Below are 25675 nucleotides of genomic sequence, written 5' to 3' on the forward strand. Positions count from 1 at the left end.
CACCTTTCGAGGAGGAATCAAGGAATGTATGTAGGTAATAATCCGTCCTGGCAGAGCCAAGATTTCAGGTTTAGGTTTATCGCCAGGCTTTCGATCCTTGTCCCATTCTTTAATCTGTTCCCAAGTCCCTCCCAACTATGTAGCATGATCCTGATCATGCACCTGGCGCCATACATCGACAGGGACTAGTAGACCGAAAAATACCTCGATGTCATCTAGGGTCATGACAGCCGAAGAGGCCACCTCGGTGAGCTCTTTATAGTAAGCAGTAGGATTTTTACAGGGGTCGGGAGTTGCGACTTCAGGGAAAGGACCTCACTCCTTTTCCAAGGGGTATAGACCCTTTGCTCTTGAAATTGGGCCTTCACTCGAGCTCTAGTCACTTGATCCTGATCATTTCCTAATTCTGGTATTTCAGGATGGTAAATAGGATGAACTTCCCGCATAGGATGCTGGGAATCCCAATTTGGACATTTCAAGTGCAGCAGCCCTCGATATTTCACTAAAGTCTCGACATTCCTGTACACATCTTCCAAACCTAATTCAAACTTATGAGCCCAGTCTAGAATATCATACATTACTTGAGGGGCTCTTACGTCCGGGAAACACTGTTCCCATAAGGAAATCAGACGGGTAGCTATATGCTCCAGGGCATGCTGCTGCATAACAGGTTCATAATCTCTAAGAGTACTCCATATATCAGTTATAGTATACACGGCATTCCGCATCCATTGGGATGCCTGACTTACAACCTTCTGTTTCTCGTCTAACCCTACTGCTGATCAAGTAAACAACCGTCGCGTGCCAAGATCCCCCGGAACTCGAGATGGAGTTTGGTCAGCTAGGGCGGGGGCGTGCTTGAAGACTGAGAAACCCAAGCTGGAGAAGGGGAGGCCAAAACAACTGTGGACGCAGTGGGAGAGGACAACGCATCGGGCACTAAAGTAGCCGATCCAAATGCTAAAGGAGACAAAACAGAAGAAGTTCCCATGGAGGCAGGGGAAGAGGATACTACGGGGCCGATGCCATAGGAGCCGAGGCTGTAGTCAAAGGGACCACAGGATATATGCTCTGAGGGGCATAAGGGGGAGGTGGACGCACATCTAATAAATCCTCTATTTCATCCTCTGACTCAGTCCGAGTTACAAAGCTTTTATCTACCTGCAACCCCGAATTGTCTATTTGTGCAATCAATATTTTTCTCACTCTGATCCTTATCATAAGCTATAGCTTTCTGTGTGATCATCTGGCCTCCTTTCATTTTACATAACTTCTCTGCCCTAATGCATCTACGTTTTGCTTCCTTCTGCCACATATTCAAAGAATCAAACATTGCCTGTCGAATTCGTTTGGAAAATAATCGATCCTGTAAGTAATGTATTTTCTTCTCATCGAAAGGCCCGGTTAAAGGCCATTGCAGTTCCACATTATCTTTAGTATATTTATGCCACAGTATATTAAACAAAATAGGTGAAATGCCATGTTTAACATACATGTCATGACTCTGGTTACCCTCTGGCGGGGCAGGCAGACTATAATCCAATTGCGTGCCCTTTCGGCGACAGCAACATCGAAAACACAATTTACTTAAACACGGCATCCTTATTCACCAACAGTTCAATCTCATTCAGAAAAACACTCTTTCAAACATGGCCATGTTTAGACATTCTCAACCTGCTATTCACCGTTCAAAGAAAAGAAGTACAGACAATACAATACATACATGAGTGCATTCAAAGGAACAGAAAGTTCAAAACGACATTTCTTTTCCAAAACAGAAGAACGGAGCCCGTCGACTCCTGTTCATGGAGAACTAATCAACTCAGATTTCCAGACCGACAAATACCAAAATCAGGCAGTCCAGAGACTACCAAGAGACCGTTGGACAGAAGTTAACCAAAGACCGACCTACAGACCATCCCGCGATCCTCATGGTTCACCCTCAGGACTATTCTGACTAAGCCCGCTGCCTTAGCATCGCTTCAGATGTGTCCCGAAGGCTACCCAGGTATAATCACAGGCTTTTCCGAGAGCAGTCCGGCCGGGTGTGTACCACACAAGCCACACCAAGGCGTCCGATCAATGTCTCTATTATTCACCAAGCAAGTCCGTGGAGCATCTGCCCGTGCAGCCCAAGTTCTCCATGGTACACCGACCATCAATTGCAATACAGTTAACTGTTTCAAATCACCGCTCAACAGTGGGTTCCAACAGACACCAATCACAATTCACTCACCTGGTGCACTCAGGTACAATTGCGTATTTTCCACTGCCAACTCCTGAAGACCAACACGGGCAGCTCCTGGTTTACGCCCGTAGGACTCCGACGAAGGGTCACTAGCAGCTGGGGCTCCCTGATCGCGAGACCAGAGGAAGTCAGAATTTCTGGTCAGTCCACCCCCTCGACCAGTGCTTCCCTTTCTTTGTCCTTTCTACCCAGTTAGAGGTGGACGACCCCACCAAGGAGTCCTACCAGAGTCGCCAACTGACGTCTCATAAAAATAAAATAAGGAGCTATACTTACCAATAGCCCCAATACAAATTACCAAAAAAACAGTCACTTGACAGTGAAGAAAGTTCAATTGTTTCTTATGCAAAATATTCTATAGAGGAGCCTCTCCCATCCTAACCCATCCAGGTGCGTGGAGAAGATTGCTGACTTTCATTCAAAACAGCACATATATATACTATCAGCAAGGTACATGAAGTCACCATAAATGGAAAAACACTACTTGGCTCTAGGTCCTCTAGGAAGGACCATATATGGCACACATGATTAGTTCAAAGCTCTGCTAGTTATTATTGGGGAGGTCAGGAGGGGTGACTCCCTTTCGTCCCAGTGCCCGGAAGTACAGGCACGGCGCCTTCAGGAATGAGCATATCGCACCCAAAGCCAGATGCGACCTTGGGTCCCAGGGCAGGGAAAGAATAGCGTGGATTCAGCTGCTTTCAGTAAATCAACTGAGCCGGGGCCTGACAACCACTGGAAAGTAACAGGTGATTACTGCTCTAACATTACAGAGGAAGATGGCGTCTGTATGTTTCTCGGCCTACTTGAAGTAAACAGAACACACGAACAGTATATACCTCTACCTACTAGCTAAAACAGATAGAGGTTAGACTGAATGCATACGTACATAAAAGAGTATATAGATACATCATGCTAACACAACATATATATATATATATATATATATATATATATATATATATATATATATATATATATATATATATATATATATATATATATATATATATATATATATATATATATATTCCAACAAATTCACCCCACAAGGGGAAAAAACGGGTCGCACCACCAGTTTAAAGTTTACAGCAATCTCCTTTTATTCCATTAGTTATCACAGGGCAATAGCGCAATTGATCTACGCGTTTCGGTGTGTCGCCACCTTGCTCACGATCAACGGGTTTGCCCCATCCCTGTGTTTTTAAAAGGTTCCCACAAGGACCGCTCTAATGCCATAGCCAAACATATGGAACTATCTCACCAGTGAGACTGGTAAAAATTAAAATTCTATGGCATACAAACAATCCCAAAGGGTGAACGCGGGGGGGATCGTGAGAGACAATTGAGACAAGTGGAATCGAGATTTATCATTAACCTGAGGACCCTGCATCCGAATGGATTAAATCAATCGGAGGAATTATATGTGCACTTATAAATAAGAACTATGACGGACAATGCATGTTTGTTAATAATAAGATAAAGTGGATGAGTTCAGAGTCAGCCTATTGGAAGGCATAAACAATTATGGATATGTAAGCCTACTGGAAGGCAGTACAATAATGATATAAAAATTAACGAATGAATTGTCTTAAAGAATGAAGAGAACTTGTCTGTGTGATATTATTATGTGCACAAATATGTTGACTTTTGCCAAAACACCATCAAAACTACAAGGACCATAATCCTTGGAAACACGTGACCAGGAAATGCGAGATACAGAAAAAAACAAGAACCTTTTAAAAACACAGGGGTGGGGCAAACCCGTTGATCATGAGCAAGGTGGCGACACACCGAAACGCGTAGATCAATTGCGCTATTGCCCTGTGATAACTAATGGAATAAAAGGAGATTGCTGTAAACTTTAAACTGGTGGTGCGACCCGTTTTTTCCCCTTGTGGGGGGAATTTGTTGGAATATTAGCGGCGTGGGTTCAGCCGCAGGACAACGCACATGCATGAGCGCTGCAGAATCCCGAGCTTTGAACCAACGAGGAGGTGATATATATATTTACTCACTTGAGTCTGGATTATCTGTGAGCTCTACTTCTGGCTGTCTGTTGTGGCGCTGCGAGGTCTGCACCCTGATGCTGCCTGTCACTCATCGACAGGCTGGGATTCCTATATATATATATATATATATATATATATATATATATATATATATATATATATATATATATATATATATATATATATATATATATATATATATATATATAGCTAATACCACTGACATAGGGGAAATCAGATTTTATCCCTCAGCAATTAGTGACTGGGAGAGTGAGTGTGATGGACTGGGAAAGGGATTTATATGTCAGGGCTATAGTTATCAACGGAGTAGTATATGCAGTTTCACTAGGTTCCCAGAGGCCTGAGAGGACCACTGAACCCCAATTATTATATGTTTTGAGTTTAAAAAAAAGTTTGCTTGTAGATATTTTTCTCTATATCAGAATTTATTTCTAAAGCAATGTTTAGCTGAGTGTGATGTCTATTTAGAGTAAAGGGATAATTAGTTGGTTTTGAAGGCTTGAGTACTATCCCTTCATGGTGACCTAACAGCATCTTAAAAATGAAACGTGAAATGGTTGTCTCCTTATTTGAAAAGGTACGGACCAAAATATTATAGTTCTATTTTGTGAAAGTGCCAAAGCATGTTACTAAGCTGCTTTAAAATGGTTTTGCAGGGGCTCTTTCTATTTATACATCTAATTCATTGTCAGGTTGGACGCCACCAGAGCAGCTATATTTCTGATTGCACCCCTCCCCCACTCTTGGAAAACAACACACCGATGTATTCTGTATTTGAACTTTGTACCATATTTTTGATTTCCCTGTTACTTACTTGATGTTGTGTAATGAGATGTGTGTGTCTCTCTCCACAGAATGTGAACTACAATTTTACAAAGGGCTACTTGGACCTGATTGTGACATACACATCCGTCGTCCTGCTGCTGTCCCGTATTGATGACAGAAAGGCTATCATTGGGATGTTCAACTGTGCTCATGAGATGCTTCATGGACATGGGTGAGGAATCTGCGCTTACACTTTTACTTGTCCATGACACCAAAACAAGATGGGTTTACTTCTCTCTAAAGGGTGGGGAATCCAAACGCCTGTGGCCAGTTTCTATGGCTGTGACTGCTGGGGGCTGAATCACTCTGTTGTTGCAGCTACACTGCACACAGCATTGCCTTTGGTGGAGCAAGGAATGGTACATTTGTGTGGATCGAGTCAGATGATGAATAGAGAAAGGTAGAACTGATGTAGCTCAAGCAAGCAGTGTAAATTAGTAATAGGTTTCTGTTAAGGATTCAAAAATTACTGATGTCGGGAATTAATAGGAATTGTTGAAGACCAGTGATGGGATTTATATATTGTTTAATCGCCTGACAGCTGGCAGTTAAGTAACCTTATGTTCCAATGGCCCAATCTATAGGAACTGCATTGTCACTATTAAACAAAGTAAAGGAACTGTGTTTCACAGTCCTCCCTCTAATAAATGCTCTGATGAAAAAGTATGCAGTGAAAACGACACCAGGTTTAGCTAAAGAGTGCCAGGATTTTTTTTCCAGCAACTGGTCAACATGCAATTCTACTGACAATCTAATGTAATAGCATGTGTCTTTCAAAGAAGCTACTTCAAATACTCTCTATACTCTAAAATTGAGCAGTGATGTCAGTCCAATGGCCATCATGAATAAACCACCCAAAACCACACTATTATGACTTAATCACCAGAAGGTCTTATGAGTCAGTGGTTGACTCACAAGGCCTACTAGTACTGAAACCGGACTATCAAACCAATATTGACCATGATTACAAGCCTGCTGAAACCTGAGATCTACAAAATAATTACACAAGATTTATTTGACCAGTGTTGTCCAAAAGGCAGTGGCTAAACTGCGTTAGTGAACAATGAAACAACACAAATGCCGATACTGATGTCCTTTCATACATCACTCACTCCTGAGATCACACACGTTATGATCCACAGAATTTTTTTTACTTTTTCTGTTTTCTTTTTCTTTTGATCTGCACACCTTTCCCAAAAATTTTCAAAAATCAATTGTGAGTACAATTTGGACAAACTTAACAATACACACAAAAGAAAACATCGACTACATATGCAAATATTACAAAAGAAACAAGTAAATCATTATTTTCTTCACAAAAAACTTCAATTATACAGAAAAACCACTAAAAGAACAGCCTAGGTTCTGTTTTTTTCAAAAGTCATTTTATACATTGCCCACTACACTTCTTTTAATTGTATAAAGCATACACATTTCTTAGTGGGTTAACACCAAACAGTGCAGATACTGGGCTCTGAGTGAAATCACAAGTCCTTCAAGAGATAATGTGTTCAGAGCAACAGTATTATTGTATGGAAACACTTGTTTGGATAAAAAACTGTTGATGCGTTTCTGACCCCTTTATATTGATTATTGGGGTTCTCCTCAGGACTCAGAACGCTATAACACAGAAAGAAATATAAAAAACACATTTAAAGAACTTTTAACTAACCAAGCATTCAACATTCTCGGACGGACAATATGAGTATTGTAGTCACTTGTCAGGCAGGCGCACACGCTAACCACCATGCACCACCAGCAATTTTCCCTTACCACTTGAAATTCCTTGGCACACGAGATAGGCAGCACTTCTACACCCCACGGCCTCTACTGGCACGACACGTCAGGGGCCCGTTACTGAGATTGCACCAGGATAGATTGGGGATCCCGGATAGAAACAGGCCACAAGGGGAAACTTTTAAGGTGATGACTTGGAATGTTAATGGCCTTGGCTGTAGGATTAAGAGAGGTCTGGTCAACAAGTACATAAAACGCTCTGGGGCAGATGTGGTACTCCTACAGGAGACACACCTGAAGGGCACGGAGTGTGCCTTCCTAGCGAGGGGGCAGTACACAGTCCTGGCCCACACTGGGTTTACCTCTGGCTCAAGGGGGGTCGCGATACTGATAAAGAAGTGTCCACCAATGCAAGTAGCGAAAATCTGGACCAATCCAAAAGGGACATATGTGGGGGTTCGAGGGATGTGGGGAAGGAGGGAATACACATTTATCTCGACTTACGCTCCACCCAAACTGCAGACAGATACGCTTTGGGTATATCAGACATAATACTTAACACATCGGACACGGTGCAGATCATTGGCGGGGACTTTAACGATTTCATGAGCCCGCCGTTAGACAGAACCGGGGATCGCGGTCGCCCCTAGACCCTGACCCCGTTGGCCAGAACCATGACTACCCTTGGCCTTTTAGACGTATGGAGGTGGTTACACCCGACGGCGCAGATGTTCCCCTACTTCTCGGGAGCCCACAAAGTTTATTACCGACTTGACTATATCTTCATGCTGAGACAGATGCTTCAGGCGTCAGATTCGGCAGAATACTGTGCTAGAGGGGTGTCTGAACACTCGCCACTGGTGCTAGCTCTGGGCAGAAAGAGGCGGACCGGGCCTAACATCCTTCGGTTTTCGAACTGGGATCTGCAGAACCCAGAGCTCCTGAGGGGACTGCGGGCCGATCTTAAGGTATACTTAGCGGACAATGTCGGGACAGTGGACTCCAAGGTGGTCTTATGGGAAGCAGTCAAAGTGGTGCTCCATGATAGGGTGCACTGTCGGCTTCCAGACGCCAGAAGGAAGGAACAGGCAGAGAACCTAGCGCTGGAAACGCAGATAGTGCAACTGGAGACGGAGCATCTCCGGAGTAAAGACCCAGGGATCTTGAGACGCCTGGTGGATGTTCAGACCCAATATCGGCAAGTTGTGACCAGGGAGGCGAAGACGCAGGCGCTGGCTACCCTACATCGAATTTATGATGTGGGAGATAAGTCTGGAAAGCTCCTAGCATGGTTGAGTAGAAAAGAGAAGAGCGAGAGATGGGTAGAAAGAATCAGGACGGGCCCGACGACGTGGACATGTACTGACGACCAGATAGCGGATTCCTTCGCTGACTATTATGAGGCCTTCTATGAAGCACGCGATCTAGGGACCAGGGAGGATGCGCTGTACTATATGACAAGTATTGATATCCCGAAGCTTGAAGACACAGACTGCGAGGACCTAGAGGAAGATATCACAGTGGAAAAGGTTAGAATAGCACTTACGAAACTCCGAGCGGGTAAGGCCCCAGGACCCAATGGCTTCCCCGCGGAGTTCTTCAAGAAACCGGCAGACCTCTTGACCAAACACCTTCTGGGACTGTTTGAGGATGCTGAAAAGGAGGGCCATTTTCCCCTAGACCTCAGACAGCTCACAATTGTCCCAATCCACAAGGCGGGAAAGCCTCCAGATGAGTGTGCGTCCAATCGCCCTATCTCCCTGCTGAATGTGGAGGCTAAGCTATATGCCACAATCTTGGCTCTTCGGCTACGACGCGTTATACCACAACTGGTACAAATGGACCAGACAGGTTTAATTCCGGAAAGGGCGGCCAGATACAATCTGCGTAGGACGCATAATTGGTTGTGTGAAGGGGAGGACAGGACGGAACCCCACTGGTTCTTGTCCTTGGATGCTGAAAAGGCGTTCAATGCAGTACATTGGCCCTTCTTGGAGGGAGTCTTAGAATATCTAGGGTTTGGGCCCAAGTTCAGAAGTAGGGTACGACTCCTTTACTCGGGCCCTGTTGCTCGAGTCAGGGTCAACGGGGCGATGTCCAAGGCTTTTCCCATACAGAGGGGAACCCGGCAGGGATGCCCCTTGTCTGCCCTTCTGTTTGCCCTGACTATTGAGGTCTGCGGTATGCGCGATTAGGCAAAACCCTAAGGTGTCGGGTTTCCGTTTGGGTCAGGCAGGATAGCAAGAGGAAAAACTGTCCCTCTATGCAGATGATGTGCTGCTGTATGTGACAACACCAGAGACTACTATACCGGCGCTCTTTTTGGAGCTGGATCAGTATGGGGCTAGATCGGGATACCAAATTAATTGGCATAAGTCAACGCTCTATGACCCCAGGGGACAGACGGAATGGCCTGACCTACCAGACAGACTGCAGACGACTACTGTAGGTGTCACGTACCTGGGGATAATCATAACAACAGACAGGACAATAGCCTACGAGCGCAATATTATCGGTGTGCTTAATAACTTTAAGTTAGACGCAGGCAGATGGCAGTTGCTCCTCCTGACACTTCTTGGGCATGCGGCTATGTTCAAAATGGTCTCCTTGCCAAGATTCCTCTATGCATTCCAAAACGAGTATCTTCCGTTACCGCACAGGTTTTTCTCAGAAGTACATGCGGACCTAAGGTCCTTCCTATGGTTAGGAAAGCACCCCAGGGTGGCATTGGCGACCCTACAGAGGCACCAATATGATGGGGGAATTTCTCTACCTGATTTAGAAGTCTACTATTGGGCGGAACATCTGGCCCCCATCAATGACTGGGTCCACGCACCAGCTGCGCATCCCACTTACGCACTAGAAAGACACAATATGGACACGCATAGCTGCATACACTACATTTACGAGGGGAGGGGACGAAACAAAACTGCTACCGGCCACCAGACTCACATTGGGAGCTTGGCAGAAGGCCACGAAAGCTGTAGGGTGGACTGATAGGCCTTTGAGGCAGACCCCGATCTGGGACTGCGCATGGCTGAAAGAACTCAGTAAGTTAAAAGGCTTCCGAGGATGGGATGATATTGGCATCTCCTCCCTGGGGGATGTGGTTAAAAATGGGACTTTGAAGTCAGTTCAGTCCCTGCAGACGGAATTTGGACTGCACCACTCCCAATTTTTCAAATATATACAATTCAGACATGCCTGGCGGGCGGATGGGGCAGTACAGGAGGCACTCCCTGAATACGCCCCCCTGGAGGGCTGCTTACTGCAGGAAAAGATCCCAGAAAAGGCGGTATCCCTGACATACAAAACGATCATGAATAATAAACCAGATAGGCTGACTGGACTCCACACCACCTGGGAGAAAGAGCTGGGGAAATGGACGACGTAGACTGGGGGGTAGTGCTGATGCACCCTAGGGAGGTAGCAATCAAATCACGACTCCCCCTGACACAATTCAAAATCTTACATAGGGCATACTTTGACAGGCAGAGGCTCTTTAAGATGGGAAGAGTGTCTGACCCTAGCTGTCTGCGATGTGGGATGGCAACTGGGGATTTCTTACACATACTGTGGTCGTGCCCTCATATACAAACCTACTGGGGGGAGGTCACTGCTGAACTGGGGGAGGTACTGGAAATGGAGATCCCAATGGACCCGAAGCTCATACTCCTAGAGATGACAAATGATGTAGACCTGGCCCGCCCTCTGCTGATCTTTTTAGCCCTAGCGCTAGTAGTAGCCAAGAGGGACATAGCTAGGAACTGGGAAGCGCCAAAAACCCCTCAACTAGGAGAATGGAGGAGGGGAATGGACCTGTACATGGCGGCCGAGAGGGTTACGTATAAGGCGTGGGGATGCCTGAAGAAATTTAGCAGAATATGGGGCAAGTGGAGGCACTACCACGGCTTGGATGGAGGACCTAAGGTTTGCCGGTGGCCAAGATGTATACACAAGACAGAGCCGCCCGAGCTCAAGAGACTATGCACTATGAGAGTACCGACCAACGATTATTGCGTGTGAATTTGGTTATTGGTGGGGAGCTCTTAACCTTTGATGGGATGTATGGGGGGTGTTGGTGTGGGAAGTGGGGCCTTTTGCTTGACAAAGACATGACTGTACTGTACTTGTTCTCGGGTGTTAAAATAATAAAAATGTTTTCAAAACAGAAAAAAAACAAAAAATGGTAGACCTGTAGATTCTCCGTTGTGCAAATTGTTTGAATTATATGCACATGCACGTATTGTGCCGCCGGACCCCTGGGTTGTCGGCTGAAAGGCTGTGTAAACTAGAAAACGCTGAACGGAAATGATGAACATCGCGGCCGGCCCACGGGGTTGTAGGCCATGTGCTGTGTCATTACTGAACTGTGCAATAAAGGTCTTTAAAAAAAAAAAAAAAAACATTCAACATTCTCATTGATTGTTAGGGCCTAGCCTGATTGATTATGGGCCAAACCCTGTGCAGTTTTATTAAACTGTACTGTATTAGAGCATTGGAATGGTGAGTGCTCCATTGAAGACAATGGAGTGCCCGGGCTTCTGAAGGATGATAGAAGCCTGGATCAGCAACATTCCAATGTTTGTTCACATCTGTTGCTCTGAACAAAGGCCTCACGGAGCCGGAGGGGATTTCAAAACGCTCGGGCTCTATGAGGCCTTTGTTTTACAAATGAGAAAATTCTGCCCTCTATTGTTCTAATAGCCTCAAAGCCCTCTGTAGCGGGCTCTACTGGATTTTAAAGGATTGCTCCCTTGTTAAATGCTGGAGAGGACCTTTAATTGGCCAGTAGAGCCTGCTTCTTAGATCTGGCATCTTTTGGTGTGCTGTGTCTGTCTTTTTGCTGTCTGATCTCCTCTTTTTGATGACATGCTGAACTTCATTTTTGCTGGTTTAGTGCCTCTGCTCACCTTTCCACTGCAATTCAGTGCTAAGGTGCAATTTGTTGTCCTTGATTGGCATGTTGGATGTACTGGTAAGCCCCTAGTAAAATTCACTGTGTGTACTTGTCCTTGATTGGCATGTTGGATGTACTGGTAAGTCCCTAGTAAAATTAACTTCATGTGCCCGGGCCTGTATATTTAATGCCCCTAGTCGGCCTACAGCACAGGTTGTGGCACCTACACAAGTAGTCTTTCAAATGTGTTTCAGAGTTGCCACTGTAGTGTCTCTAAGTGCAGTTTTAAACAGTCACGTTGACCTGCCAAGTGCACCCACTTGCTAGGCCTAACCTTTCCCTTTTATTACATATAAGTCACCCCTAAGGTAGGCTCAAGGTAGCCCCATGGGCAGGGTGCAGTCTATGTGAAAGGTAGGACATGTGCTGGTGAGGTTTACCTGTCCTGGTAGTGGAATCCTACACATTTTGTTTTTAACTATTGAAAAGCTGTCTTTCCCAAAGGCGATTATTGGAGCTGCCTTGTAACATTTTACAAGTGTAACTTTTAATTGGAAAAAGATAGAGAAGTGGAGTTTAGGCTCCTTGAGCTCAGAATTTTATAACATATCTTTTAGGAAAGGTCATTTTTAAATTGTGTGTTTGAAAATGCCACTTTTAGAAAGTGGACATTTTCTTGCATAACCATCCTGTGTGCCTCTGCCTGCTTGTGGATTTACCACATAGGTTTAGAAGGAATGGGGCTGTTTGTGTATCCACACCAGACACTCACACAAAGGGGGCTGAGGTGTATCCTGCATATGCTGATGGGCCATCCTGGAATAGTGTGGTGGGAGGAGTTGTCACAGACACCTGAATAGGCTGTGGCTGCTCTGTACAATGCTGCCTCCCCACCCTGTAGTTTGGTTGAACCAAGGAGTACACACCTGGTTTTGCTGAGCCAGAGAGACTTTCTGAACAAACACTTCACAGGGAAAATGAGTATAAGTATTAGACCTAAAACCCCTGAAATGTAGACTTCTTTTGGACTAAGGAACCTGCCAAGAAGAAGAGCTGACAGGAGTAGTACTGCCCCTTTGCTGTGTGTTGCTTTGTTGGGTTGGCGGCCTGCAGTTAGTGCTTCTCTCTTGGGTAGTGAAAGGTCTGCACTGACCTTTCTACAACTCCTGACTGTAAACCGTCATGAAATTCAAACCGCAACACATATAACTTCAAGGGCCTGATGACTCCTGCACCGACCTCCGGACCCAACTCCTGCCGACGTCTATACAGACCTAATCGGTGGGTCCACGCCACCCTGCATTTCCAAGGTACTGTTTGCAGGTCTTCCCGACACCGTAGCTGGCCCATGACCTCATGGTCGACCTGAACTGTTAAAATTGTTTGTTCATGATGCTGTTTTATCCCCGGATGGAGCTATTAACTTGAAGGAACTGTATGTGAGTCTATTCTTGCAAAATGAATATATTTTTTACTGTTTGTTGGATTTTTTTTTTCCTCGCTTTACACAGATAAACATTGGCTATTTTTCTAAAACTGATGTGGTATCTGTTGGACTTGGCCCTTTTTTGCAGGGTCATCCCTGAACTTTTTGCCTTCCGCCTATATTTTTTCTGACCTGTTGTTGGCTATTTTATGACTCTGGGCACTTTACCACTGCTGATCAGTGCTAAAGTGCATATGCTCTCCCTACTGTAAATTAATGGTTGTATTGATTAGTGGTTCCCTGATTGGATATTTGGTTTACTTGTCAGACCCTAGTACAGTGCACTGAGTGTGCGCAGGGCGTGTAAATCCAAATGCTGCTAGTGGGCTTGCAGCACTGGTTGTGCTACCCACAGAAGCAGCCTCGTAAAATGTGTCTAAGGTCTGCCATTGCAGAACCTGCGTGCAGTCTAGTACTGTCATGCTGACTGGGCAAGTGCACCCGTTTGCCAGTCCCTAAACCTTCCCTTGACTTCATATTAGTCACCCCTACGGTAGGCCCACGGGCAGGGTGCATTGCAAGTATAAGGTAGGACAAGCCCTGATGTGTGTGACATGTCGTAATAGTGAATTACAGCCATTTTCGTTTTTCACTATTGCAAGGCTACCTGTTCTCCATAGGCCAGAATGGGCTGTTAGAATTGTTACATTTTATAATCCTAGTAGTCTCAGAGAACATGGTACAAAATCGAGTTTAGTATTCCTGGACTCATACTGAATAATAAAATACATCTTTTAGTAAATTTTCTTTTAATATTCTGTGTTTGCAAATACCACTTTTAGAAAGCAGGTATTTGCTTGTCTAACCATTTGAGCCCTCCTCTGCTAGGTTGTGTATTCCTTGTCTGGGTTTGTGTGTGACAGGACTGGGGAATTCCAGGAGACAGCCTGGGGCTGCCTGGTGGTGAATAGGGAGATCTGCATCTAGATGGGAGGGAGGAGTTACACCTGGGACCTGAATAGGGCTGGGCCTTCCCTCTACAATGCTGGCTCCACCACCTGTGGTGTGTCTGATGTCTCTGCCCTGCACACTGAAAGAAGAGAAGGAAGACTGTCAACAAAGTGCTCCTGGACTGTACTTGCCTTCCACAGTGCTGGCTCGACCTCATGTGGGGCGTCTGATGTTCCTGCCCTGCATGGTGAAAGGAAAGAAACAGTCTGGTAAACAGAGTGCTCAGGAACTGGTTTGGACTGGGCACAGGCCCCTCTCCCCTCATAGAACAATGGATTGTGGGGTATAAGTATTGGGACCCTGATCCCATGAAATTAGATCACTCCTGGAACTGACAGGACAAAACCTCTGCTGAGGAGAAGGAACCTGAAGAAACTGAGGAGAGACTATTCCCAAGCTGAAGTGCTGCTTGGGGGATTGGCCTGCAGTGGTTGCTTTGCTGGAAAAGAGAGGAGAAAGGACTTTGTGGATTTTACCTTTAATTTTCAACTTGTGCAAAGATCTCCAAGGGCTTGGAAGAGAGCTTGCCCCCTGACCGAAGTCCCAGGACCAGTGGACTTCACCAGCCTTTGTGAATTGCTGCTGGAAACAAGTGGCTACAGAGGCAAGGAGTTGTGACCGACTCTCACGACCGGCCCGGTGTCCTGTAGGCACCGCACCAAGCAATGTCCGCCTCGAACAACGCAAGCTCTGCGCTCACCGACTCCGTAAACGGGCCGTAGCCTGTACAGTGACTGGAAGGACACCGTGACCTGCAACGCTTTCTTTTTCTACACCGCGACGAACACCGGACCCGGCTCGCACATCCGTGCCGGATGCCTCAAGGAAAAGGTACTGTGACTGAGTCTGTCGACATTTGAGTGGGCCCGGACCGCCGCGGTCCGTTGGATTTGTTAGACTCTGTAGCCGGACAAGGCTACTGACTCGCACAGAACCTTGAATTAAGCCTTTTTAACCCGAACTCTTGAAACTTGATAGTACTGTGGATTCATTTTGTTGTTTATTGGTCTTGTGATACCTCTATATAAAGTATACTTATTTTTTGTATAAAACCTGTGTGGTGTCCATTCGTAGTGTTGTCACTGGGTTACTGTATGTGGTCACAACTGCTTAAATGACATCGCCTCCGAAATAAGCCTTGACTGCTCACGCCACGCCGCCTAGAGGGTGAGCAGGGGTTATTTTGAGAGAGTAATTCCCTTGGCCTGACTAGAGGAGAGGGTCCCTGCTTGTCACAAGTACCTACCTGTGCCAACCAGAGACCCCTAATTCTAACAGTGTCCTTGTGTAGTGTTATCACTGTATTACTGTGTGCTATGTGCAAATGCTTCTGAGAAAAGCTGGGTTGCTCATGCCAAGCTACTAAGGGAATGAGCAGGGTTTATTTTAGGAGTGTAATCGCCTTACCTTTACTAGAAGGAAGGTTCCCTACTTGGAAAGGGTACAAACCTGCCAACAAGGGACCCCCATTTCTAACACAGCTATGTCAGGCTCTAAGGCTGTACTAAAAGCAGAGATTTTTAGGTATTTGTTACAGTTACACTCCAATACGTTAACCTACCAGCTGATGAATTTCTTCTGTTTTTAAGCTTATGGTTTTCATGTGGCAAAATTTCATGAATTTTAATTGAAGGACATGCTCTAACTTGAAAAATTGAAACTATTGGTTCACCATAGAAAAGTTGAAGCCTAAACATTAATATCCAACCTCTTTTCAATCTACCTATATTAATTTCCATGTTACACAGCTATGAGTCTGACACTACACAACCCTTTAGAAGCTCTTTACTCTTGTTCACAAATACATCTGTGCCTCACGACTTAGTCCACCTAGACAGAAATGTGAAACACGGCAGCGGGCCAGCCTGCATTTATCGAAATACAATTTCAGTCAATCAAGCGGATTCCATCTCTTTATCCTCCTGCGAATATCTATGTATCAACATCTCCGATAATAAGCACCTCGCCAGCAATCTTCACACAATCTACCACCCCCCCGGGTGATATTCTGGTGTTCATCGATGAGATAATGGAAGTCATTACATCCAATGACAACTCACAAGTGCCACAGATTTCCCAGGGTGAATTCAATCTCCACTGGAACAATTCAAATGATCATGGTGTAAGCTGTCTTAAATCTTTTCTGTCAGATCAGAATCTGTCCCAGTTCTGTGACAGTCTACCGCACAACAAGGGAGAGACATTAGACCTTATCATAGCAATAACGAGCACTGTATCACTAGAATCCATCACCCCATCAGACTGGACGGACCATTACAGCATTGTCTACACTATCAATATTGAGATAGCTCCACAAAAACAAAACAATGGAAAAGCAATATACTAAATATTATCCCCAACGACCTGGTAAACCATTGCAACTCCACCCTAATCGCCACAACAGACATGAGTGACGTCCATGACCTAACAGTCTTTTACAATTCCACTATGCTTGAAATTCTTGATTCCACAGCTCCCCTACAAGAAAAAAATGTTTCCTCCAAACCATGGTTCAACGAGAACCTGAACTCTGATAGGCGCAAGCTAGGATCAGCTGAGCGTCTATGGAAATCAGCACCCTCCACTGATCATCTACAACACCTCAGAGTGCTGAGGAACTCAAACAACAGAAAGATCCTAAAGGCCAAGGCAGACTTTTTCAAAACCCAGCTAAACCAAACCATTAACCGCCCCCAAAAATCTATTTGAAAATATCAAACAACAAGCGCACAACAAGCCTAAATCGTTGGAACTAAAGAATTTGGCTCCAACTAACTGCGATGAGCTGGCCAATTTTTTCCTAGATAAGACAAAAGCCATTGAACTCGACATCCAATCTAAGAAGGCCATTCCACAACCTATTGCTCATGATTCTAAATTTTACTCTCAGATCAAGGTCCATTTTAGTACTCTGACGGAAACCCCAAAAAACAATGCCTCTTGGCACTCATTCTCACCCATCCCTGAACAAGAAATATATAACACTCTTCTAGCAATTAACCCCTCCAATCACTTTCTGACCCCCTACCTCCTTCTTTATTCAAAATGATAAAAACATCTATTCTACCCCTATGGTCAAAGATTGTAAACACATCTCTGAGTCAAGGCTCCATACTGGATTGTCTTAAAGGAGGACAGGTCACACCCATGCTAAAGAAACCCGACTCCCTCCACTCAGATCTCAACAACTACCACCCTATATCCAACATCCCCACCCTGGCGAAACTGCTGGAATAATGTGTTTAAATAAAGTTGGTTGGTTGGTTGAAAGCTTTATTCGATATGCAAAGATATCTTACAAGCATAACATACATTTATAAAAACAACATTACAAAAAAGTGCAAGTATGTCATACATTTTAAGAAGATAAAATTGTAGGGAACCCCCTAAGATAAATTAGCTAAAAAGGAATTAAACCGATATAGACAATCTCTTGCAACGGATCAACCAGCAACATTTTAAAAATTTGGAGACACCACAGACTATGAGAGGGGAGGTATCAGTCGGAAAAATTCGGAGAGCCACCGAATGTATGCGTGTTCCCAAGCGTTTGAAAAGGGGTTTCAACCAGTATCTCCTTGGATAAATATAATCTGGACACTCAAAAAGTACATGAGCCACCGTCTCAGGCCTGGCTGGGCAACATGCGCAGAAGGGGGATAAATGAGCATGGGACTTCCACTTTGATACAGTTGTTCCTAGCGGGAGAGTGCCAACTCTGAACTTGAAGTAAAGGGCCCTATCCAGTGGCATTGTGATAAAATCCATGTAAGGTTCATATAATGCCACATCCTTTATTCTGAGGAACGCTGTAGTCGAATTGCAGTGATTAGGGTTCCCGCTTTGCTGACAAAAGACCCAGTCCCAATAAAGTTTTTTGAGGACTGCCTTTGGGGGAGCAAATTTTGTAGACCAACAGTGTCCCAGGCCCAGTTCCCCCAGAAGATTTTTTGTGTCCCTCAGCCACTTGATCTTGTTCCAGCCCCCCATGTCCATTACTTCTGATAGGCCCTCGGCATAAGATTTTAGTTCCGGGACCCTCCATATGCGGGACCATAAGAGCAATGGGCGAAGACGGGCCTGGTCTTTGATGCTTCTGCAGCCCAAATCCAAGAGCACCGGAACTGTGGGGGTGCTCGAGGGGAGGGCTAAGAGGTCCTTTAGGAGCTTATTTTCGGCCTTGGATAGGGAATCCACATTACAATTGCACCATAGCTCCGCGCCATACAAGGCAAGAGTGACCCCCCTTGCCTTGTGGATCTCAACTGCGGGCGCCACTGAGGATCTGGAAGATGTATAATATTCCTTTAGTAAGGAACCCCCTACCCTTTTGTGGCAAAGAACCATCTTGTCAATGTGAGAAGACCAGTTCATCTTGTCGTTCAGGCGTAAACCCAAATAATCAAATTCAGATACTTTCTCCAGAGGGACCGAGTTCAAGGTGGGAGGACGACCCAGTTTCCTTGGTGGGCGTAGTATCAAATATTTCGTTTTTTCTACATTTATCACCAACCCTCTAGCTACACAAAAGTCCTGGAAACGGGTCAACAGCTTCTGAAGCCCCTGTGGGGTTTTTGAAATAAGGAGAGTGTCGTCCACGAACAACAATGTTGGAATCCGCTCACCCCCCCAGGCAGGGTGCGTCCGCAGGTTCCTGAAGCAGGTGCTCCACCACACCATTTACATATAGGGAAAAAAGTGTGGGAGCTAACACGCAGCCCTGTCTGACACCCCTACAAACCGGGATTCTGTCTGTTGTCTCGCCATTTCTCCCCCAGCGAACCTGGGCAACGTTATTCGTGTGGAGTTTGGTGAGGAGGAAAAGGATGTACTGGGGCAAGCCCAGACCATGGAGAACCCTCCAGAGTTCCTCCCTGTGAACTAGGTCAAAGGCAGTCTTCAAGTCGATGAAGGCCAGGTAGAGACTGCCCTTGCCCAGTTCCACGACCTTCCAGTGCAGAAGTGTTAGCCGAAAGACTTGCTCAATTGTATCTGTTCCTGAGCGAAAGCCTGCCTGGAAGTCCGATAGGACTTGGTTCTCGTCCACCCAGTGTAGGATTCTCCCCAGGATGACTTTACCGGCTACTTTTTGTGAAGAGTCAATCAGGCTTATTGGCCTATAATTTCCTGGAATGTCTCTACTACCCTTTTTATAGATGGGGACTACCACTGCCCCTCTCCATGACTCTGGGATCTGGCCACCCTCCAAGATGGCATTCAAGAGGGCCGAGATCATAAGACCCCAGTCAGATGGATAGGCCCGCAGTAGATCCCCTGGGAGCCCATCCGGGCCAGCAGCTTTCAGTGGGACCACAGTCTTGATGGCATCCTCAACCTCCCGTGGTGTAAATAGGGTAAGGGTGCTAGATTCCATCAAAAAGGGGAATACAGCTGGCTCATTTAGGGGCCCTTCTATCGCGGAGTATAAGGCCCCGAAGTGATGGAACCAGCTCTGGGGTGGAATAGTGCAGGTCCTCAGAGTGTCATCGGGTCTTCTACGGGAGCCTATCAATTTCCAAAACTCCCTGGCATCTTTACCTTTGCTAGCAGCCAACAAGTCCGTCCAGAATTTCTCCTCCCATTCCCTCTTTGCTGTCTGGATAGCCTTGGAGTAGACCTTCCTAGCCTCTCTTGTCCTGACTTGAGATTTTGCTTTTACTACCTCGACCTGTTTTTTTTTGCATCCCTACAGTTATGGGTATACCACCCGTCTTTTTTATTAGCCCTTTCTTTCACCCCAGTATGTCTCTGGCGCACAGTGAACAGATTTGCCAAGGCCCCAGTTAGGTCGCAAAATACTTCGCATACCTCCCCCAGGCCTCCTTCAACTATACCTAGGTTATGTTGGGCTAGGGCCAAAAGTTGGGACACAGCCTCAAGTTTTCCGGTAGACAAGAGAAGTTTTGACCACTTCAGGCGCCTACCGCAAAGAGATACCTCCGACTCGCCAAGGTCAACTGTGGGGCTAAGTATGGGACCCCCACTGCTAACAGACCACCAGGGGGCTAGAGTGAGGGACAGCAAATTGTGGTCGCTTTCGACTGAGGGGATTATTACCATATCCCTCACTGAGCTCCATAAACACACATCAAGCAAGATGTAATCAATTCTTGATGTGTGGTTGGGCCTATTGTATGTATGAGCACCCCCTTTGTCCGAGCTAGTCCTTCCATTTAAAGCCCTCAGGCCATATTCTATACTAAGGGCATTTAACTGCAATGCCACCTCAGTCCACTTTTTAATCGGGGGAAGTTCCAGGACTGGTATCCCCCTCCTGCCATCCTCCTCATCCTGGTCCTGGGTAACGTCCGAGCCCAAAGGCTCGAACGTGCAGTTAACATCACCTGCAATCAGAGTGCAGGCTTTGTATGGAGTTGCCCCTAACAAATCCTCCAACAATGCAATTATGGGAGACTGCCTCCCCCCCTTAGTGCCTCTGGCGTAGACATTAAATATGTTCAAAACAACACAACCCCTGGCGTCCTTCAGTGTAATATTAAGCAAGTCTGGGCTATTGGTCTTAGTTTCCAATACCGTGCAATTTAGGGTTGAAGCTACCCAGATAAGAAGACCCCCGAAGGTCGCCCCCTACCCGAATCTGGGCAAACAGCTGGGATGGCATAGGCAGAATACCCCGCCCTATGCACTGGCTCCCTACTCCATGTCTCCTGGAAAATGCATATGGAATACTCTTCCACTAGTGCATTCCAGTCGGGCAATGCCAGTTTTCTGGCTATTCCGGCAACGTTCCAGCTGAAGACCTTCAAAACTTGGTCCGTCACAGCTGGAGCGCATAGGGAAACTATCTCTTGACATGGAGTCACCATGTCCGAGCATGGCAGTGATCGCCCAACACCAATAGGAACTAGGTCCCCCAAGAAGTCCAAAGTAACCGATGATGTGGTTTGGGATTCATTGGGGGAGGGAAGAATAGGTGGCATTACAGTACCGTTTGAAGGCTCGCCCGGTTCCCCCCTGTCCAGTCCTCCCGTTGCTTCGAGTCAGTAGCTCCTAGGGCCACAATTTTGACCCAGCCACCCGGTTTGGGGATAGAAAGGGGGCATAGACAAACTACTTATTCCACCATTATGACCATTGCTCATTTCCCCCATAATAGGCCTAAGAATGGTGTGATTAGCAGGCCGCGGGTAGAAATAGGTCAGGTCTACTGCGCTAATTCCAAGGCCTCCCACCGTTTGGTCTTGGATACAGATCGATCTGGCTACTCTGTTGTCCTGGAAGTTAATAATAACGCAGTCTCCCTCCTGCTGCTTCTTGCCCCGTCCAACCCAGGGCACCCTGCGGACGCCAAGGATTAGTCCGTCTACGCCCGCAGGGAGTGGTTTGTTTATTTTTAGCCAGTGAAGGCTTTTATTTTTTAGGGCTTGGTGGGTTTCTGATTGGTTATCTTTCAATGGTGGGACCTTCACCAGCACAACGACGTAAGGATGGCAGTCCGGGGGGAGGTCAGCATAAGGTCTGCCAGAGAAGTTCTTCAAGGCGGGTGCAGCTAAGACAGGTGCTGCCAAATGGCTTTTGGCAGGCTTAGCTGGCACAGCTGCCCCATCTCCCTTAGTCTTTGCACTGTTTGGGGGTATTAGCTTAGGTTTAGAGTTACACCCACCCGCGGGGGCCTTCGGTTGCGTTACTATCTTATGTACTTTATTGACCTTAGTGGGCTTCCCTTGAGTTGGAGTAGAGTGTAGGGCAGGACCTGATTTGGACATAGGTGGAGCAGTGGTAGAAGGACCTGATTTGGGCATGAGTGGGGCAGTGGTAGTGGGAGTTGCGGCCGTACTTGGTGCTATTGGGGAAGCCGCTATTGGTGGAACTGGAACCTGTACCAGAGCAGCAGCAGCTGCAGCTCCTTTTCCCAATCTGCCACATGAGGGGTCCTCGCTATTCCTGTTCTGATGTTTAATCAGAGTCTTAAGTGAAAAAAAGTTGTCAAGGGTCGACTGCTCAAGACTATTTACTCTGGCCTCCACCCTCTTGATTTGTTCTATGAGCGGTGTCAGGGAACGGTTAAGCGCATCAATGATTTGATCCAAGCAAGCTGGAACTTGGATAGCAGATGGCTTGATGTTGGTATCGAGTCCCCTTTCTTGAGGCGGAGACTCTCCCAATCCACCCAGACGCTCTGGGCTCTGACCATTATCTAATGTTACACCCGTGGCCAATGACCCTTGCTTCCTAGAGCGTTTACAAAGTATGGAATGGCTACCTTTGCGTACACTCACAACCCTTTTCCTCTTTGCTTGTTTCCGGGCACCCTGAAACACACAGGGCGCGCAGGGCAATGAGGGACCCACAGAGGGAGCAGGGTCTGGCGACGGAGAGTTTTGACTAATAACAGGAGAAAATAAAGGTGGAACGCACCCTCCAGCAATCTCGTCACTGGGATCGCCTGGTGTTAACTGTGCTGCTAAGTTCTCTAACTTATCTATACTTTCGCCTATTTCAGACAACCGGGGAAGCTCAGGCATTTCTATACTAAGTGGGGATGGAGCTATATTCGGAATAGGTGACAAGGCTTTGGCCGCAGAGCCAAGAGAGGATCGTCTAACTGGTAGGAGATCCCCGGAGAGGCGACGCTCCGTCATTGCGATCTCTTTCTCTATGACTGCCGCTACTCTGGTTATAAACCTATCCATGGTTCCTATGGTTGGGTTTCCCCCAACCCATTTGCCCCCACCTCTGAGCAATTTCCCAGAGCGAGTAGACATGGTTCGGGTTTTGCCCTCTGACAATGTCACAGTACCTTTCTGGGCCAGTGTAGATGATGTTAGGGACCAGGCCCAGCCCAGCCTCTGTCAGCCCCTGACTGCCACAGACTGCCCGCCCTTTGCTCGGGCTTCGCTCGGCGTCCCACTCGCGTCCCGCGAGACGGTAGACGAGCTGTTGTACTAAGGGAAGTTGCAGGCTGGGGGCGTGACTATCAGGGGGCGCGTCCGTGATGTTCCTGGGTGTGCAGGGACTCCTGGGAGATAGAGTCCCTGCCGCGCACCACCACTGAAGCAACTGCCACACTCCAAGTCTCTCCCACAATCCTCAGCACAGTCCTGCCGCCTGAGCCCACGGACCTGAGCGCGAAGCGGCACCCGCGAAGCGGCACCCGCGAAGCGGGTGCGGCACGCTGCAGCACTGTTACCAGAAGTCCACAGAAGGGTCCAGAAACTGCTGCCCAGCCCGACACACAGCAACAAGGTAGGCGTCCCACAGGCTCACAGGGAGAGCCTAACTTTATCCACCTGGACAGGCTGGGGGCGTGGCTATCAGGGGGCACGTCCGTGATGTTCCTGGGTGTGCAGGGATTACTGGGAGACAGAGTCCCTGCCGCGCACCACCACTGAAGCAACTGCCACACTCCAAGTCTCTCCCACAATCCTCAGCACAGTCCTGCCGCCTGAGCCCACGGACCTGAGCGCGAAGCGGCACCCACGAAGCGGCACCCGCGAAGCGGGTGCGGCGAGCTGCAGCGCTGTTAACAGAAGTCCACAGAAGGGTCCAGAAACTGCTGCCCAGCCCGACACACGGCAACAAGGTAGGCATCCCACAGGCTCACAGGGAGAGCCTAACTTTATCCACCTGGACAGGCTGGGGGCGTGGCAATCAGGGGGCGCGTCCGTGATGTTCCTGGGTGTGCAGGGACTCCTGGGAGACAGAGTCCCTGCCGCGCACCACCACTGAAGCAACTGCCACACTCCAAGTCTCTCCCACAATCCTCAGCACAGTCCTGCCGCCTGAGCCCACGGACCTGAGCGCGAAGCGGCACCCGCGAAGCGGGTGCGGCGAGCTGCAGCGCTGTTACCAGAAGTCCACAGAAGGGTCCAGAAACTGCTGCCCAGCCCGACACACTGCAACAAGGTAGGCGTCCCACAGGCTCACAGGGAGAGCCTAACTTTATCCACCTGGACAGGCTGGGGGCGTGGCTATCAGGGGGCGCGTCCGTGATGTTCTTGGGTGTGCAGGGACTCCTGGGAGACAGAGTCCCTGCCGCGCACCACCACTGAAGCAACTGCCACACTCCAAGTCTCTCCCACAATCCTCAGCACAGTCCTGCCGCCTGAGCCCACGGACGTGAGCGCGAAGCGGCACCCGCAAAGCGGGTGCGGCGAGCTGCAGCGCTGTTACCAGAAGTCCACAGAAGGGTCCAGAAACTGCTGCCCAGCCCGACACACAGCAACAAGGTAGGCGTCCCACAGGCTCACAGGGAGAGCCTAACTTTATCCACCTGGACAGGCTGGGGGCGTGGCAATCAGGGGGCGCGTCCGTGATGTTCCTGGGTGTGCAGGGACTCCTGGGAGACAGAGTCCCTGCCGCGCACCACCACTGAAGCAACTGCCACACTCCAAGTCTCTCCCACAATCCTCAACACAGTCCTCCGTGATGTTCCTGGGTGTGCAGGGACTCCTGGGAGACAGAGTCCCTGCCGCGCACCACCACTGAAGCAACTGCCACACTCCAAGTCTCTCCCACAATCCTCAGCACAGTCCTCCGTGATGTTCCTGGGTGTGCAGGGACTCCTGGGAGACAGAGTCCCTGCCGCGCAGCACCACTGAAGCAACTGCCATACTCCAAGTCTCTCCCACAATCCTCAGCACAGTCCTGCCGCCTGAGCCCACGGACCTGAGCGCGAAGCGGCACCGGCGAAGCGGGTGGGGCGAGCTGCAGCGCTGTTAACAGAAGTCCACAGAAGGGTCCAGAAACTGCTGCCCAGCCCGACACACAGCAACAAGGTAGGCGTCCCACAGGCTCACAGGGAGAGCCTAACTTTATCCACCTGGACAGGCTGGGGGCGTGGCTATCAGGGGTCGCGTCCGTGATGTTCCTGGGTGTGCAGGGACTCCTGGGAGACAGAGTCCCTGCCGCGCACCACCACTGAAGCAACTGCCACACTCCAAGTCTCTCCCACAATCCTCAGCACAGTCCTGCCGCCTGAGCCCACGGACCTGAGCGCGAAGCGGCACCCGCGAACGAGCTGCAGCGCTGTTACCAGAAGTCCTCAGAAGGGTCCAGAAACTGCTACCCAGCCCGACACACAGCAACAAGGTAGGTGTCCCACAGGCTCACAGGGAGAGCCTAACTTTATCCACCTGGACAGGCTGGGGGCGTGGCTATCAGGGGGCGCGTCTGTGATGTTCCTGGGTGTGCAGGGACTCCTGGGAGACAGAGTCCCTGCCGCGCACCACCACTGAAGCAACTGCCGCACTCCAAGTCTCTCCCACAATCCTCAGCACAGTCCTCCGTGATGTTCCTGGGTGTGCAGGGACTCCTGGGAGACAGAGTCCCTGCCGCGCAGCACCACTGAAGCAACTGCCACACTCCAAGTCTCTCCCACAATCCTCAGCACAGTCCTGCCGCCTGAGCCCACGGACCTGAGCGCGAAGCGGCACCGGCGAAGCGGGTGCGGCGAGCTGCAGCGCTGTTAACAGAAGTCCACAGAAGGGTCCAGAAACTGCTGCCCAGCCCGACACACAGCAACAAGGTAGGCG

The 25675-nt window shown here is 48.0% G+C and overlaps 1 protein-coding gene across 1 annotated transcript in view; it reads left to right on the top strand.

Annotated features, from left to right (window-relative positions):
* NCKAP1L (NCK associated protein 1 like) overlaps window positions 1-25675 on the top strand; it is a 1717783-nt gene that overhangs the window by 170178 nt on the left and 1521930 nt on the right. The window contains exon 5 of the mRNA XM_086964598.1: window positions 5136-5278. Coding sequence (XP_086820724.1) covers window positions 5136-5278 — 143 coding nt within the window. The remainder of the gene's footprint in view (window positions 1-5135; window positions 5279-25675) is intronic.

This window comes from Lissotriton vulgaris, chromosome 1_1 (assembly GCF_964263255.1).
Source record: "Lissotriton vulgaris chromosome 1_1, aLisVul1.2, whole genome shotgun sequence".
NCBI classification, from domain to species: domain Eukaryota; kingdom Metazoa; phylum Chordata; class Amphibia; order Caudata; family Salamandridae; genus Lissotriton; species Lissotriton vulgaris.